This window comes from Morone saxatilis, unplaced genomic scaffold (assembly GCF_004916995.1).
Source record: "Morone saxatilis isolate NCDOM2014 unplaced genomic scaffold, NCSU_SB_2.0 Contig21, whole genome shotgun sequence".
Taxonomy (NCBI): domain Eukaryota; kingdom Metazoa; phylum Chordata; class Actinopteri; family Moronidae; genus Morone; species Morone saxatilis.
In genome coordinates, this window is record NW_023339774.1 from 13236867 (window position 1) to 13252943 (window position 16077).

General features: G+C 41.2%; 1 protein-coding gene across 1 annotated transcript in view; it reads right to left on the reverse strand.

Annotated features, from left to right (window-relative positions):
• ass1 (argininosuccinate synthase 1) overlaps nt 1–16077 on the reverse strand; it is a gene marked incomplete at its 5' end in the record, with an annotated part of 25125 nt that overhangs the window by 1722 nt on the left and 7326 nt on the right. The window contains 5 exon segments of the mRNA XM_035668483.1: nt 1966–2122; nt 4383–4514; nt 7334–7398; nt 8034–8118; nt 11844–11934. Of these exon segments, the coding sequence (XP_035524376.1) occupies nt 1966–2122; nt 4383–4514; nt 7334–7398; nt 8034–8118; nt 11844–11934 (530 nt within the window).

A 16077-nucleotide genomic window follows, 5' to 3' on the forward strand; every position in this document is an offset into this window, starting at 1 on the left:
TATCACCGATCAATACACACTCTTTTGTTCTATTCATACACATGCTGCTCCCTAACCCTAACCCGAATGCAGTAATACATCTTACAAACAATTCACTTTTATGTACATTTGCTTTTTTTGAGCATTTTATGCCTCTTTTATACAGTGAACAGGACAGAGCTGTCAAGAAATGAGGAGAGATAAATTGCATAGTAAGTGCTAGTGGACAGCTAAAATCATAATTCTTACATTGATTGATTTAAGTTACATATATTTCTGATTTATTTGTAGTTTTATTTATAGTTTATTTATTATTTATTATTTATATATAAAAAAAAACCCATGCAAAAAATGTCTCTCACAATATCAACACTGGTGCTGGCCATTAAAAAATCCAGTATAGGTCAGGCTCCAGTTGGCACAGCATTTGCCAACTTTTACATTTACTTTTAAGTAAAGTTACTTTACTGCTTCCACACGAAGGAGAAATCATGACAGAGTACTGTGTATGCCATGTAGAGCTGAAACAATTAGATCATTAATCAATTAGTCAATCAACTGAGAATCAATGTGCAGCTATTATAATAATTGAAATTCATTATCATCATTAATTCATAATTCATCATTTTTCAAGCAAAAATGCCAAGTAAGAACAACGATCTGTTGGTTCTAAATGAGGATTTGATGCTTTTCTTTGTCATATATGACAGCAGACTGAATATTTTGGACTATAGGTTAAAAGAATCCAATATTGTTATAGTAAAAACAATTAATCAATTGAGGAAATTCAGGTTTATAAAAAAATATTAGTTGCAGCCATATTTGTGTGTTTGCATGCCTGATTGGGTTTATTTAAGAAAGTATACGGATACTTGAAAACACCCATCGTCAAGCCAATGACAACTGAGTATTCTCTCAATAAACATGGTATTCACTGCGTGCGACTATGTTTGAGACTAATTTGTGATGGTTTTTGATTGGGCTGTTTGTGATGTGCCCCCCTTAGAGGAACCACTGCGCCCATCTGTCAGTGGCCTCGAGGGCTTTGTAAAGCTGCAACACAGGAAACACAGAACCTCTGTCGCACTCGTGTGTCGTCCCAGCTAAGAACCACGTCTCTACAAAGTCAGGTGTTGAACTGAGAGCACACGCCTCCATCAGTGAGAGTTTCTTAGCAACTCACTGGTTGAGTGATCAGTGAGTCGTAATTTATCTTGAGCGTGACTCAGCAGTTAGTTATTAAACGTTTTACTGAAGACAGTACAGAACAAGCGAATACAATATGGGTTAAAAAAAAAGTCTAAGAGTACAGTGCAATCTTTATGTGTCTCTCGCTCACACAGGACAAAATATTCACTCAGACTTATTTTGGTAAGCAAAAATCTCAGGAAAAAAAATTTGAATGGCTGACTGTGTGAGACTCCCTCTTTCTGACCTGCTTAACTAGCATGACACCCACGTACTTTCCTCTTAAAAGCCCAGTGAAATCACCTCTCTCCTCTGGCTGAAAACGCCATTAGCTCTCTGACTCTAGGGTACAACCAGAGTGTGTGTGACTGGAGTGGAGATGGAGAGGCATATGGAGGGGTTTTTACTTTGGTCAGTGCTGAGCCTGCCCAGAGGGCATCGGGGGTCAGGCTCCTGAACAAACCCACTGTTACCACAGTTAAGAGGCCACGGGGGCGCAGTAGGAGGGGTTAGGGTCGGAGTCTGCCCTCCAGGAACTGAGCTTGACACTTCTCTGATGTCTTTGTGAGGCAGGGTCGGTTTAGTATGTTGATGTGGAGGTCATAGGAGAACTTGGGCAAGCTGACCTAACAACAGGCTTGCTGGTGAACATGTGGAACAGCTGGACTGTGCCCAGAGCAGCCAAACACAGTTGTCAAGTCAGAACAAGCGCACACTTTGATTCACTGACACTGCTTTTATACGCAGACCCACACGTAAACATATACACTCACACAATTTTATTCTGTCCTCGCTTACCTGACCAACTCCTCATTGTAAAGAGACGTGGGTGACTCTCTTCCCAGGATGTAGACCTGGCCCTTGAAGACAGACAGCTGCACTTTGCCCTCCACATTCTCCTGGGATTTGGTTATGCAGTGTCGCACAAAATCACACTCTGGACTGTCCCAGAAACCTGAGGAGAGCAAGAGGGCAGCAACAATTTAACATTTAGTAAAACATTTAAATAAAAAAAAATGGCTGTAACAGTTTGTTGGTGAACAACTTGACTGTCATCTTTTCACATGTTGTAATAGACTTTAACACGGTTTAAGCAAGGGGTCGCACTTGCAGAGAGTGCAAGAGGAGGAAGAGGACTCATCCTAATGATGAGTGTTTTTGCATCCATATCAGTACAAACTGAGTCTCAAAATAACCACAGACCACAAAACTATAACTAATAGTAACGGAGGGCAGGAGAGACGCTTTGTGGTGTACCATGATTTTATAACTATACTATAAGCAGAACGCACAGACGTTTTTAAAAACACAGATGATGAAGAAATTGGTTTTAAAATGTGAGGGAAAATCATGTATGCTGATACTGATTGGCAGATACATGCCACTGTCGCTGTTTTTTGTAATGTTTAAATGTTTTAATAAGGGAGTGTATGTTTAAGTACTTGGGATTTATTGTTTTTTTTTTGTTTTTCACTGTAGTACTGGGAATTGAGAACTGTTGAATTTCACTGGTATTGGTATTGACTACTAAAGTTCTGGCACTGTGACATCCCTGTTTTGTTGATATTCGAATATGTATATATTTTATTATTAAAAATGTTATCAATTGGGAAATATATAGAATGGAAAAGAAGAGAAAAGCAGCATTAGCAGCCAGGTCTACATGGGTGAGAGTGATGCCCATAGTTTCCTCAATCTCGAGCTAAAATCTTTCTGTGCTTTGGTCTCATTTCTGTTCCAGGTGAAGTTCATACACCCCTTTCTTTTGTCCCATTTTGTTGACCCGTCATTCTCTGAGACAGATGGACGAGGGACGTGTCTGTATGTTCAGAGGTCAGGCACGCCCCACTCAGCAGGGGTCCTCCTCTCATCAGGGGCTGACCTCCACCTCATCGTCTGGCCATGTTCAAAGACACAGTCCTTCCCCGCTTTTGTTGCCTCTGAAATTGGCACGAGTTGTCGGACAGGACAATTGTACACAGGCCCCAATTTAGTGTAGTGTCAACTAGATTTTATTTGATCTTCGTGTCATTTCTTTCTACATGTCACTGTGAGTGTCTTTACCACTCACTCTCACTTTACATTTCCTCTTAATTGACTAAGCAATTAATTGACCACTAACACGGATGTAGCTGTTGTTAACCTTCCACTTGTCAAATGCTGCATCGGTACTGCACTACCCTTAATTGCTGCAAAATCCTCTCATAAAAAAATAGTCTGTGTGAGTGTGACATATTAATGCAAAACAGATGCAGGACAGGTGGATTGTTAACATAAGCCCCGTTGCCAGCCGTCTGCTATCTATCTGCGGAGTTATTAATGATTTAAACCCACAATGGGTTTAATCTCTGCCCTGCTTCTGAAGGTATCACCTTTGTGTGTGTGTGTGTGTGTGTGTGTGTGTGTGTGTGTGTGTGTGTGGTGGTGTGTTGTGTGTGTGTTGTGTGTGTGTTGTGTGTGTGTGGTGTGTGTTGCGCGCTTCCTGTCTCTGGAGGGTATAACTGAAGTGGCCTAGTAGTCAGTCTCTAATGGCACTGATCCTATTATGTGGATGAAGGTGCAGGGGACTGGCGACTGAGCAGAAGGGATGATTAAGACACCTGAGCCAAGAAAAGCTCTCTCACACACACGCAAACACACTGAACACAGGGAGGTCGCTATGCATTTAGCATGTCCACTCCTCTCTTATATACACTCCAAAGGGATGTCGAGCCTTCTGAATATAGCCCGACTGATACTGCATTCTTGAGGCCAATTGGCTTATTGGGGAAGAAAATCAGATTTTGGCATAAACACATAATATAAACAAACAATCATGAAACATTACCCAATTTCTGCATTTCCATGCTACAATTTCTTATTACTTTGACATGTACACCAATACAGATACAGTATATCTGCAATAAGTTAATATCGGCCTGGCTGATTTATCAGTCTAGGAACTACCAGTGATTACTCTCACAATTCTGTAAATGCTACAAACTGAGATAGTGCAATGGACAATGTGGCTTAATTCAACACATTTTTGGGACATTTTTATGAACAGTAACTCTTTGTCAGTACCTCTAAGTAGCCTTACCTTTCCTGAAATCAATATATAGCATGCTTGACTTTAAAATAACCCAACCACAATATGCTTAAGAATAAAAATAGTAGGAGGCCACACATAACAGAATAAGTGAATCTAATTTGGATTATGTATTTCGGGGACCTACCGTTGTAGACGAGTTCAGAGAACTTGATACCCAGTCCCTGTTTGATCCGGCGTACTTCTTTGTCCATGGTAAAGGTCTCAATGTCTAAATGAGCCTTCAACAGAATTGTGCCTCCTGGGGTTTCATAAATACCTGACAAACACAGAAAAAAAGAAAAATCAACAAAATGAATGAATATTTGCACCAAACACAATAGCCGTTATGTTTTTTGAACAGGAATTAACAGATCAATATGGAGATGCATGCAACTTTAACAGACTGTATAATGTATCTCTCCCATATTCTCATTATTTAATATAGCCTTCCACCTTTTTGAGACCCAAATTATAGAAATTGTTTCAAAAATACTAAGATAGTACGCATCGTTCCTTCCTATACATCCCTAAATTTTATCTCAACCAGCAGAACCGTCATTATCATCAGAGGCCAATCATAGCAGCATCAGCTACAAGCCCAGTTCTGAACTAACTACAAGCAAACAGCTCTATTAGCCATCAGCTGTCTGACAGACAGGCCTTCACAGAGCTCACAAAACATGGATGAGCCTGTCCTGGGTAAATGACAGGGTAGGAGGCCCCTGCCAGCCTGGAGCCTGGACCAGGGCTCTGCCTACCCTGCAATTTACCCCCTCTGGACAGGGAGGGAGGGGTGAGAGAAGAAAAGATGAGGTAGATGACAGGAGAAATGAAGCCGTCACTCAAATGTCAGCTAAAACAAAAGCAGGGTCGGGGAAATGCTACTAGACAGATTTGACAACAGAAATAGGATCTTTATCAATGACATCTATTTTTGCAAGGGCTGACATTTTGAAAAACTGAGCGTTTTCCCCCCATTCAATACATGGTTCCTCACATCATCTGTCAATCTGAATGGTCACTCTTTGATGCAGGCAGTGCTGCCAAGCTGGCAAACAGATACATCACTACAGCCAACACCATGCTGCCAAATTTAAAAATGTGTATGGTGTTCTTCTGACTCCAAAAACTCTTTTATGAGATTTGAACAGATGAATGCTATTTAATCGCTTTCAATCTGGTAAGCAGTGGAGCTCAAATCTGTACGACCCTAAATACTCCGGCACCGGTCCTGATCTGAAAATGGAGAAGCACTTACTTTGTGCTGGCAGCCAAAAACAGAGCTTAGCAATGCTGCTAATTGACTAAAGCCTCAAAAGGTTGCCACCTGAGCTAAGACGGCTTGTGGCTTTTTGGTGATCCAGGGCCACAGAGGGCACGTAGGGACATTTCCGCTGGCTCTATCAGATAAATAAGTTAAAACTGCCCTCCAACACAACTTGGCTTAAGTGCTCCAAAAGAGAGCTAGCTTAACAGAGCGGAGCAAACAATGAAACGCTATCTAGGTAAGCTCCAACAGTGGCAGTTTAGTTAAGCTTAAAGAGACAACACCCCCAGTGGTTTTTGAGGTTTTAATCTTTTATACGGTTACTGCAGGTATGCTAACCATGCTGCAGGCCTGAAGGGGTTGAGGTCAGGAATTAATTCTTCCTGAGCTGATCCCCTCTGACCCTTTGGGCAAACTGTTAGTGCAGCATAAACAGGCAACACACGTAAATAAAAGCAGATAAGTATTTTAAGATGGACCGACAATCCCACTGAGTATATTATTTAGAGAGTGGTGTTCCGTATAAATCATTTTAATAATTAAAAAAAAAGAAAAGTAAACATAAGTAAATATATAAATATTTGTGGAGCTTTTGACAACTTTTCATTAGTGCCACTGTCTTTGAGTTTGACAGCGGCATGCACTGGACATGAGGCAGCCAGTTCATCCTGAAAAGATACAGACATTTCCTGCTTTTGATAGGTGCACCTCAGCTAACGCCATCACCGGTGCACAGGTCAGTGGCCTGACAGCACTATGACAGGTGGGAAATGTTAGTCTGGCACACAGGCTGTTGGATGTTTTGTAGCACAGTGACAACATTCTTGATGAACCATTTCAATCCCCTCCGCCTCCCTGACCCCACACAAATAAATACGACCCAACACAAATAGGTATGACATGTCCCCATTCAATCCCTCCCATCATCTATTGTGCTAACACGACTGCCATTCCAGAAGAGACCAACATGTACACTCGATAGTAGTTATTCAACCACTTGGACACCTTGTGCTCCACCTCTTCCTATTGCTTCAGTGGAGGAAAAAGCTTTGATCTTTTGTTCAGCCGAGGGGAGAGAAAAGTGGGCTTCCCATTTTCCAATTTCTACCTGCCAAGTTGCGCCGCATCCACAGTCTGTTGGCCAGTCAATTTGCCAATCATAGCACATAGTGTCGTGGGGGAAAAGGAGTGTGCGTGTGTGTGCGCGCGCCACACCGGGCCAGAACAGCTCACTGCCCCTGCATGTTAGCTGTGGTAACACATGCCGACACCTAACAAAGGAGGTTTTCCAATTGCCTTTTGATACCAAATATAAAAGAGACAAAAACATCCCTGTGCGCCTGCATGTGCTCGTATGTGATCGACTGTGTATTTGTTTGTATCCAGTGAAGCATAAGCACTGTTATCTTGTTCACAGTGTGTGTGTGTTTTCTGTATGTTTGTGCATGCATAAGTGAATAGAAGTAACTTCAGTGTCTGTGGTTCCAGGTGAACCAAAGTAAAACATTTCCTTTGAGGAGAGAGTGTGTTTGCCATCCAGCCCACTTTTATGGAAGTGGAATAGCAAGTGTGACACTTAAAGCACTCATGTAAAATAACTGCAAATTGCATGAATGCCCTGGATACTGAAAGGAAAGCTTTTGAATGGATGTAAATTAAAATATTGAGACGTATTTTAGAGTAAGTGCAAACATGTCCATGTCACTGCATTTACAGTGTATATCACTGTTAGTGTAAATGAGGAAGCCTGTCAGATGAGTTTGGCACAAAGAGACAAATGTCATAACCAAGACAGGTGAAAATACATTTTTTTTTTTTGAACTCCTTACCTCGGGACTTCATGCCAATGAAACGGTTCTCTACAATGTCAATCCGACCCACTCCATGCTTTCCACTATGAGAAAGAAATGGACAGCCAGACAACTTTCAATGAACACACACTCAAACATTAAATTTAACCTTGAATTAGATTAGTCCACATAAGGAGCCTTCAAGATTAAGTACATTCTTAATTGCCCTGCTTGTCAAAAACATGATCATCATCGTTATGATAAATTCCAAATAATAAAAGAGCAGCACCAACTTAAAACATAGCAGACACAATTTAGACACCCATAAAATTCTCAGAGTTCAATGAAATTGTCTAAAGTTGATGACAATTTTCCTAACAATTTCTCAACATTTCTCAAAGCTCAAAAGAAAAAATAGATTTTTATTTGGCATTAGTCGATTCACCTTTAGCTTTTCATTTATTCGGACAGTTGGAAAGCAGAGAGGGAGACAGAGTGGAGGAGACACAGGAGGGAAAACTCTGGTGGGATTTGATCCCAGGCCAGCAGCGACAGACACACACCATTCAAGAGGTGGTGAACTTAACCACTGCTCTACCTCTGTGGACACTTTAATACTATTCTGATAGAGGGGGCTTCCTTACACTGGATATTAACTGATGGCTAACAAATCATACATAGAAAGCGCTTTATAACAAATGTTTACAGACATTAGCATAAGCCAGAGAAAAATGCTTACCCAATGTCATTGAGGTATGAGAAGATATCCAGTGGTGAGGTTGTGACTTTGCTGTCCTTCACATTGGTCACCTTGACAGGCACTCCTAAAGAGGGAAAAGGGTTGATTTCTTAAATATCACACAAACATGTGAATTAACTTTTTTTTATTCATTCGTTTTAGTTTATATGACTTAAAATGTACTTGGGACCCATTTAGTACTTGTGTTGGTCAAAATAAAGCAATGTCACAATCTAAGGCATTTTTAGGTTTGAGATTCAAACACTCAAACATAAAGGGTTTTTTGTAGATTGATAAGAAAGTAAAGCACATAGCTGTTCAATTCTACCCTTCCTGCACATTTACTCGTATATATAACAAGAAAATGACTTAGCTGTCAGTGTAATGCATTACTAAAATGAAAATTATCTTTTCATACCCGACATATTTTACTTTATTGGTAGCTGATGTGGGGGGGAATGCCTATAGCATACCACTGTTACCAGTTAGTATTTTTCAATTAAAGCTGAAAACATTCCGACTAGAAATATAAATACAAAGTACTGAATACACCACAGGAATACGCAAACAGTTGGCTGATTTAAGAATTGATAAAAGGATTCAGAATACTCTTATTCTTGGAAAAACAAATGTTTTTTGCTCTCATTTCTTCTAATATTACATAAATGGAGCCTTTAAACACAAAGCTGTATTGTAAAAACAGTCTCTTTGAATGTTTATAGGAAAACAAAACTGCACCTGTGTGAGGTTTTATGGCATCACTTACTAGTAGAACAGAAAATGTGCCTGAATGGAAATGTAATAGCGATACAGCAGCCTGACATTACCTGCCAGACTCAAGAATACAAATTATTTTCACAGAGAGAATTAAATCAACACATATTCCACAAAAAACAATGAAGAAAAAATGTAACCTAGTTAATCAACAGTTTTGGGAAATAGCTTTTAAAAAAACGAATGGAAAAATTGTCAAAAACAGCAAAGAGTTGATAAAATCTGCTGACAAGCGCTCATTATCTCAGTCACTGAAATCAATAGTCGTCGGCTAAAAGTGAAAACCATTACAAAAGGTGGTGGTGAGAAGGGCTAATAAATTCAAAGGCCCAACTCATTTGAAAGCTGTGAAATTGTGGGCAGGCCTTTATCTAATTCAATTACTCACGCAGCTTTGTTACCCATACTCTCTTTAGCGCTGAGATTTTTTTTGCGCCACTGAGTGTTTGTGTGTTCATGCGCATGTGCAGGAGACAAAACCACTTGCAGATTCATCACCCATCTTTCTATTACTATGTCTCTAACACACACACACACACACAGAGTTGTTTTAGAAAGACACCCACGTTCACTCCACACACACACACTTCCTCTCCAAAGCCACTTAACCCAAGTACACATCAATCACTGTCATCGACCTACTTATTCATGGCCTTCAAATGAGCAACACGGGCCAAAGGTGGAGGCGAGGAAACCAACATGACACATGGCTGTGTGTCCATATGTGTGTTGAGGAGAGAATATAACAATTTGAGGACTACACAGGGAGGGGAAATGAGAAGGGGGAAAAAACTGCTGATATTCAATCTAGTCTATACATACTTTTGCATGCTTGCAGTTGTCAGTCAAATAGCTTTGAAGAGAAGAGCAGCACTTCTGGTTGCCTTTCAGCCGGTGCTTACAAAGCCCTGACAGGAATGACACGTGAAGGACTTGACAAATTTTTTTAGACAAGGGCTTTGTTGATGGCCTATTCTCATATCGCGGGAATCGTGGAGGCTCCCATGGAAGAAGAAAAAAGTACCTCCTGGTGCAGGAGAGGGGCAGTATGGATGATGCATTACTAAAACCGCTGCCCCTCCCAGATACTTAATAATTAGATTAAAGGTTCAAATAAATTAAGTGTCTGAACGTGGGAGTGTAGGGGCTGGCCTTTTCGTCCCTGTGCTCTCTTTTTTACTCGCTCTCTCCATCATGCGGGTTCTATCATTCACTGAGGGGTCTTTTTCTCTCCGTGATCCCTTTCTTCAGTTTTTCGCAGCCTAACAGTGCAGACAATGGGAGCGCAGACACAGTTGTAGGAAAAATTACTGCTTTACATTTTTCCTCTCTGTCTCTTTTTCCTCTCCACTTCTTTGGCATGAAAGGAGGGAGGGATGAAATTTTTTTTTTTTCTTAAAAAAGGGAGAGGAATGGGGAATGGAGTGTTTGACGGGGGAAAAGGTTCCTGTCGTTAAATATTCTTTTTTAATCAGTGAGAAAACTTTGGTGAGAAAGGCAGGGATGAAAAGGTGGGAGGGGGAATGAAATGAAACATTCTTGTGCTGATCTTGTGCTCAGAGGGAGGAGTAGGCTCGGGCCTTTGTGTGGACAACTAAAACAGCTTTTGTCATAGGGTGCTCAATAAAGGCACAGGGAATATGTGTGAAAACAGAGCGCAGGCCTGCAAAGAACCCGCGAAACCAGGCTTTACTACTGCATCACTGTTTTACAAAAGCATGTGTCATCTCCAGCTGATCGGACACAAACCTACTTGTCTTATAGTTAAACATTTTCTACAAGAAACTGGTAAATTAATATCTTAACACTATTTCAGCGCAGATGCACACCGACTCCTGAGTGGGCATTTTAAATTTGCGCTTGGTAGCTTTAGTGATTGCAAATATTCCCACCAAATCCTGCCAACCTTCTGAACTTCCCTTAAATTACTATTACAGGTCATAAAGCTGCCCATCAAGCCCATGTGATCAGAGGGGTTAGTGTCTCCCAGCCGATTGATGTTAGTGCTCTGCAGCCTCCACAAGTGACCAGAGATGAAGGGACATCTGTGCCATTTGCCCCAGGCTTGGATGTTTCTTGACATTTTCTCTTTGCGCAAACATGTGACACTTTCCACTATTCAGCCCGGCCCTTGTGGCAATATATCTAATGAGCGTTTTTCTGGCCCCTGAGGGCTTGGTGTATTAGCTGGACTTAATGCTTCCGGCCTGTGTGTGTGTGTGTGTGTGCGTGTGTGTGTGCGTGTGTGTGTGTGTGCCCCCGGGCTCCGGGCAAAGCATGGCAGCCTTTGGAGCCAAGTAATTGCATGTGAAGGGTTAAGGATAAGTCTGGGTGGTCAGGATATGGGTGATAAAGTGGCAATCGGTGTCAAGCGTGAGAGCTGAGCCTGCGGCGGGTAACCCAATCCAAAAAGTAACATGAAGAGACATGGACTAGAGTGGACACTGAGTGATGATGGACACCATCCCTTACTGATGCATTATCGAGCTTCACAACTGACATCGTTCAATAAAAAAAAAATAAAAATCACGCAAAACAACGTACATTTCTTTTTCAGTATGTGCATGATATACAACAAAAACCACTGATTTCAGAAACAAAGCCTGGGCAAGTCCTGCCATTTTGAAGTCTGATAATAATTCAAGGTCAAATGCAAAAGATCAGATTGCATTCAATAGTCAAATAACAAATACACTGCACAAGGATGATCGGTAAGACCAATCAGAAGCCAGATGTTTGCATTTGAATTAATTATTTGTTCATCTGAGTGAAAATTGTATTATTCATTTTTAATGTTGTATATCATGCACACATAAGGGAAATGAAAAATTACTGAATTTGCATTCAATCAAATAAATAACTAAACAAATAAAATCATTTGAATAAGGAGCTCAATGTCAGTTCTGAGCTTTCTTAACAAATAACTGACAAATAACATGTTTTTAAACCTATCAGGGATTAGGAAATTGCAAATGTAAGAAAGAAGAAGAAAAAACAACTGACAAATCAACAGGTGACACATATTGCAGCACAAACCATTTTTGAACTCCATCTCCAGTACATCAGGGACATTGGGGGAATCTTCTGGATTCTTGGTCATCAGGTACAGGTCAGCCGGAGCATGGCTCTGAAAAAAAAACAAAAAAAACACACAAAACACTCACTCTCTCCATTTCACACACTTTATTCCTCTTTGATGAATAACAAGGACCTTCTGAGACCTCATCAAAACACTGTACTGCAGATGGGGAGACTATTGTGTGAGGTCATAATGGACAACTTGAGAGATGGCGGGGAGAAGAAAAGAGAGGATGATGCGTGAAAAACGAGAAACCTGAAAACACCATCAGGAGTTGAGTGAAGACAAAAAAAAAAAAAAAATCAATGTTCTATTTTTCTCCTCTATTTGGTTTCATCTTCCCTGCGTGGCCCTTCACCACAGGGGAAGGTGGGAAAAGTGGGATGCAGCGAGAAGGAGAGTGGGAAAGGGCAAAAGAAAGAAATGACACATCTTAAAGAATAGCGCTTGACAAGTCAAAACACACCTGATACTATGACAGAACCCAATATTCTGCCGTCCTGTAAAAAAAACAAAAAACTCTTAATCTGCTTAATCTGCTTCTATCACGTGTCTGCAGTTTTTCCCTTTCCTCCCTCCCCTCCTCTAATCTTCCAGTTTTGATTTTCTGAGTGACATTTCCCTTCTATTTTATTTTCAAATGAAGAATTCTGCTAAATGGGCATCGCACAACAAAGCCTTAAAGTCCACGCCCAAAAATCCACTAAAGTTGTCCTGGGTGACAGACGTTTGTCGTTTTTCCAGTTGGTGGGAGCCGGGAGCGATTTCAGTAAGTCATGGTGGGGACCTAAAAGAGCGTGGCAGTCTGACGTGTCTGCCCAGCGATGTGGCCCTCCAACAATTACACAGCATTAGGAAAAGACGATGGCCAATGTGTCCTGAGCTGAGGCAAATTGCAGGGGGACTATGCAAAATAACTACTGGGTGCATTTAAATGGAAAGCTTTACCAGACACTAAATCATCATACAATAACTAATCGGCATCTGCTCGTCGCCTGTCAGTGAGGAGAAAACGAGCAGCGCAATCACTTTCCTTCCTTTTAACTAAACACCAAAATTGACTGGGAAGGCGCCTGTCTTCCTCTCCTTTATTTTCTGCCTCGGTGCCCTGAAACATGCCAAATGAGAGCGAACAGGAGAGGGGCGAAATGACTACCCTAAAAAGCCTTTTGATGCATACTGTTTGAGAGGGGAAAAGATGAACTGAATTTTAAATATCAGAGAATGAGAAAGTCTAAAGGTTCCTGTGATGTTATATGCTGGTTGTAAACGAGTGGATGTCTTTTTCAACCTTCAAATGAAACAGTGCAGCCATTAGCTTTAACAGCAATCATGGTGGCAAGTTGCTAACTTCAAACAAACATCACCTTCATGGTTATGCATTAAACAGCTCCAGATTTAGTCTTTCTGCCAAAACAGACTTAAATATACCTTCTTTTTTTTCTGAATTCAAAATTCAGTTTTTTCTGGAATTTCAATAAACTTTGAAATAATCATTTTATTTCTGACTGCTTTATGGCTTAGAGAAAGGCCTCATATAAGAACAATTTGCACCTGATCAATTAAAAGCACATTTTTAAAATGTATACAAATCCATTCCTCCGGCTGAGTAATGCTTGAAAACTCATGCATGTTCCGACAATGAGAGCTCACACTTAATAGGCTATTGAATACAAAGAAAAAATAAAAAAAATAAGGGGAATAGGGTTGTTTCCAGTGTGTGAGAGATCAATGCATTTCAATTCAAACCCCCTGCAGGTGGACCTGTCCCAAAGCCATGGCCCTGAAAGAGAGGGAAAGGTAGAGACAGAGAAGGCGGGGGGCAGGGGGTATTGGTGGGAAATGGGGCATGAAGCGCACCATCATGTAGCACAGAGCAGCTCCTTTGGCAGTCTTTGCTTCTGCCATATTGTTGTGCTAAACGTGGCCCATACAGCAAAGACGAAGGCTGACGCATGAACTTAAAGCAAGTAAATTTCTATCTTTCCACATATTAGTTGCCTCATTGGTTTTCAATCGAAGCCAACAGAGCCAAAAGAGGCAGAGGTGGCAGGAGGGAGAGGGGGAGGAAGGGAAGGGAGAGTTGAGAGGGAGATAGAAGAGAAGAGGATGGTGAAAACATCTTTGGCGCAATGGGTTGGAAATGACGCTTAAATCACCACGTTTCAAGTCTGTCCTTCTCTTTAAAATGCAAACATGGCAAATTGAGACAAAAGTAAAACAATACACGCATGATGTGCTGGAGAGATATTTATATTCTTAACACCCGGGATGTTTTGGTTAATATTACAGCCTCAGCTGAATTTAATGGGGACAACTACGTGGAGGCAAAACTACAGCGATGCAGAGGTGGACACCATGAGCACTCGCTAAGTATTACAGGTCAGACCAACCAGACCTGAGGGCAGCGAAGGCACATGACAAACACTGACCTCTTTGCTTCAAAGCACACATTCACATGCATACATACACCTACAAGCCCACTTCCTTTCCCTACAGGCAGTCTTCTGTCCACCCATCTTTCCAGCCAGCCATGCGACCAGCCGAAAACAAGTTTTCATTTCCTCTAGGTGAGCAGGGGCTTGGCGTTACGCTCCTTTACTCCTGGTCAACACAAGCAGTGGCCCATCAGCCCCCTGATCAAAGAGTGGAGTGGGTCCGGGGAAGCTCACTGACAGAAGCTATAATTAAGACTGAGGTGATGTTTTAATGACTCAGGACGAGTGTCAGGCTGCCTCAGGCTGGGCCCTGACTGCTCATGTGTGGAGACACAGAGACAGAGGGAGGAGATAGTGAGCAAACTGCAGGGTATTGAGCCATCTAACAAGTAGCATATTGCTAATCAAATCTGATGAATACCAAAACAGAGACTAACAAATATCTGACCTGTTTAATTCTTCTATGACAGTTACAATTTCCCATTGTAATTCCTTCCTATATATCATAATGTAAAACTCAATTCAACAGAGCAAAATGTATAGATAAAATAACCAGATAAGCCTATTCCTGTGTATTAAATGAAACAGACCCATTCCCTGTTTTGCAAAATTGCCTTAAATGGTCAAAAACAAGTAAAGATATTGAAGAGAAAACCTTTAGAATCTCTAATATCTTTCAAAGACAGATAGATGGTTGACCGTATACATCAACATATTGTTCAACCATAATGTCAACAAGCCAAACCAAAATCTTATGTGGGAGCATGATTTGTTCTTATTGCCCCAGGCACATGTCTTCACATAGGTTAACGCTGCCAGATGGAGGCGAGTAAATAAAAAAAGTCATTGTGCTACAGGTAAGATGGTTTAGGGTTATCAGGAAGGATACATTGTTAATCATAGAGTAACCTGAACTCTGCTGACTCTTATCTACAGGAGAACATATGAGCGACCATTTGGACATTTCCTAATCTGACTGTGTTGAGCAGAGAGGGGCCTTTGTACCACAGGTGGGGGGCATATTGGGGGGTTGAATAGTTGGGGTCCGCCCTGAACCTTTAGGGCTGTAACTGGAGGAGAGAGAGAGGCTGATACAGAGAACAAGGTGACCTCTTTAAGATGACCTTCTAGGTTGATCAGAATCTGTCTTGTAGGTTTGAGCATTTGGGTGAGAAATTTACTCCACCGTCGTTGTTATAGTGGTTATTTTTAAAGTTCAACTTGTATTTGTACTAATGCCCTCCTTAAATAACATTTAAATTAATGTTTGACCTAGAAATCACACTTAGATATTGTGATGTTTTTGTTTACTCTGACCCTAATTGACAAACATACTTGGAAAATTGCCAGAAGGGGCCAGGGGTTGTGGCTAAAGAAAATTACTCAATCATTGCGGCTCGTTCAAAGTTCAAAATATCATTTGGTGCCCTGGGTAATGTATTCAAATCCTTTTACCACTCTGGACCCCTGCACCATAAATATTTCATTGTATTTAATGCCATTAATCGATTCAATATTGAAGTAAATGGTCCAACACAAAACCCCTGAATGAAATCAGTTACACAATACTGTCATCATGCATCGCTATGCTATAGAGCCGGTTTGTCTCATTCTTTTCAAAACATTTCTCCACAGGCCGACCACTAAAGAGGCAGCAGAGGGGTGGGAAAGGGACAGCAAGACAGTGAGAGAGATAGAGGTCTGTGAGTTACAGTGGCCCTGCCCCTGCATCTCCACTCCAGCAGCGCGGGAC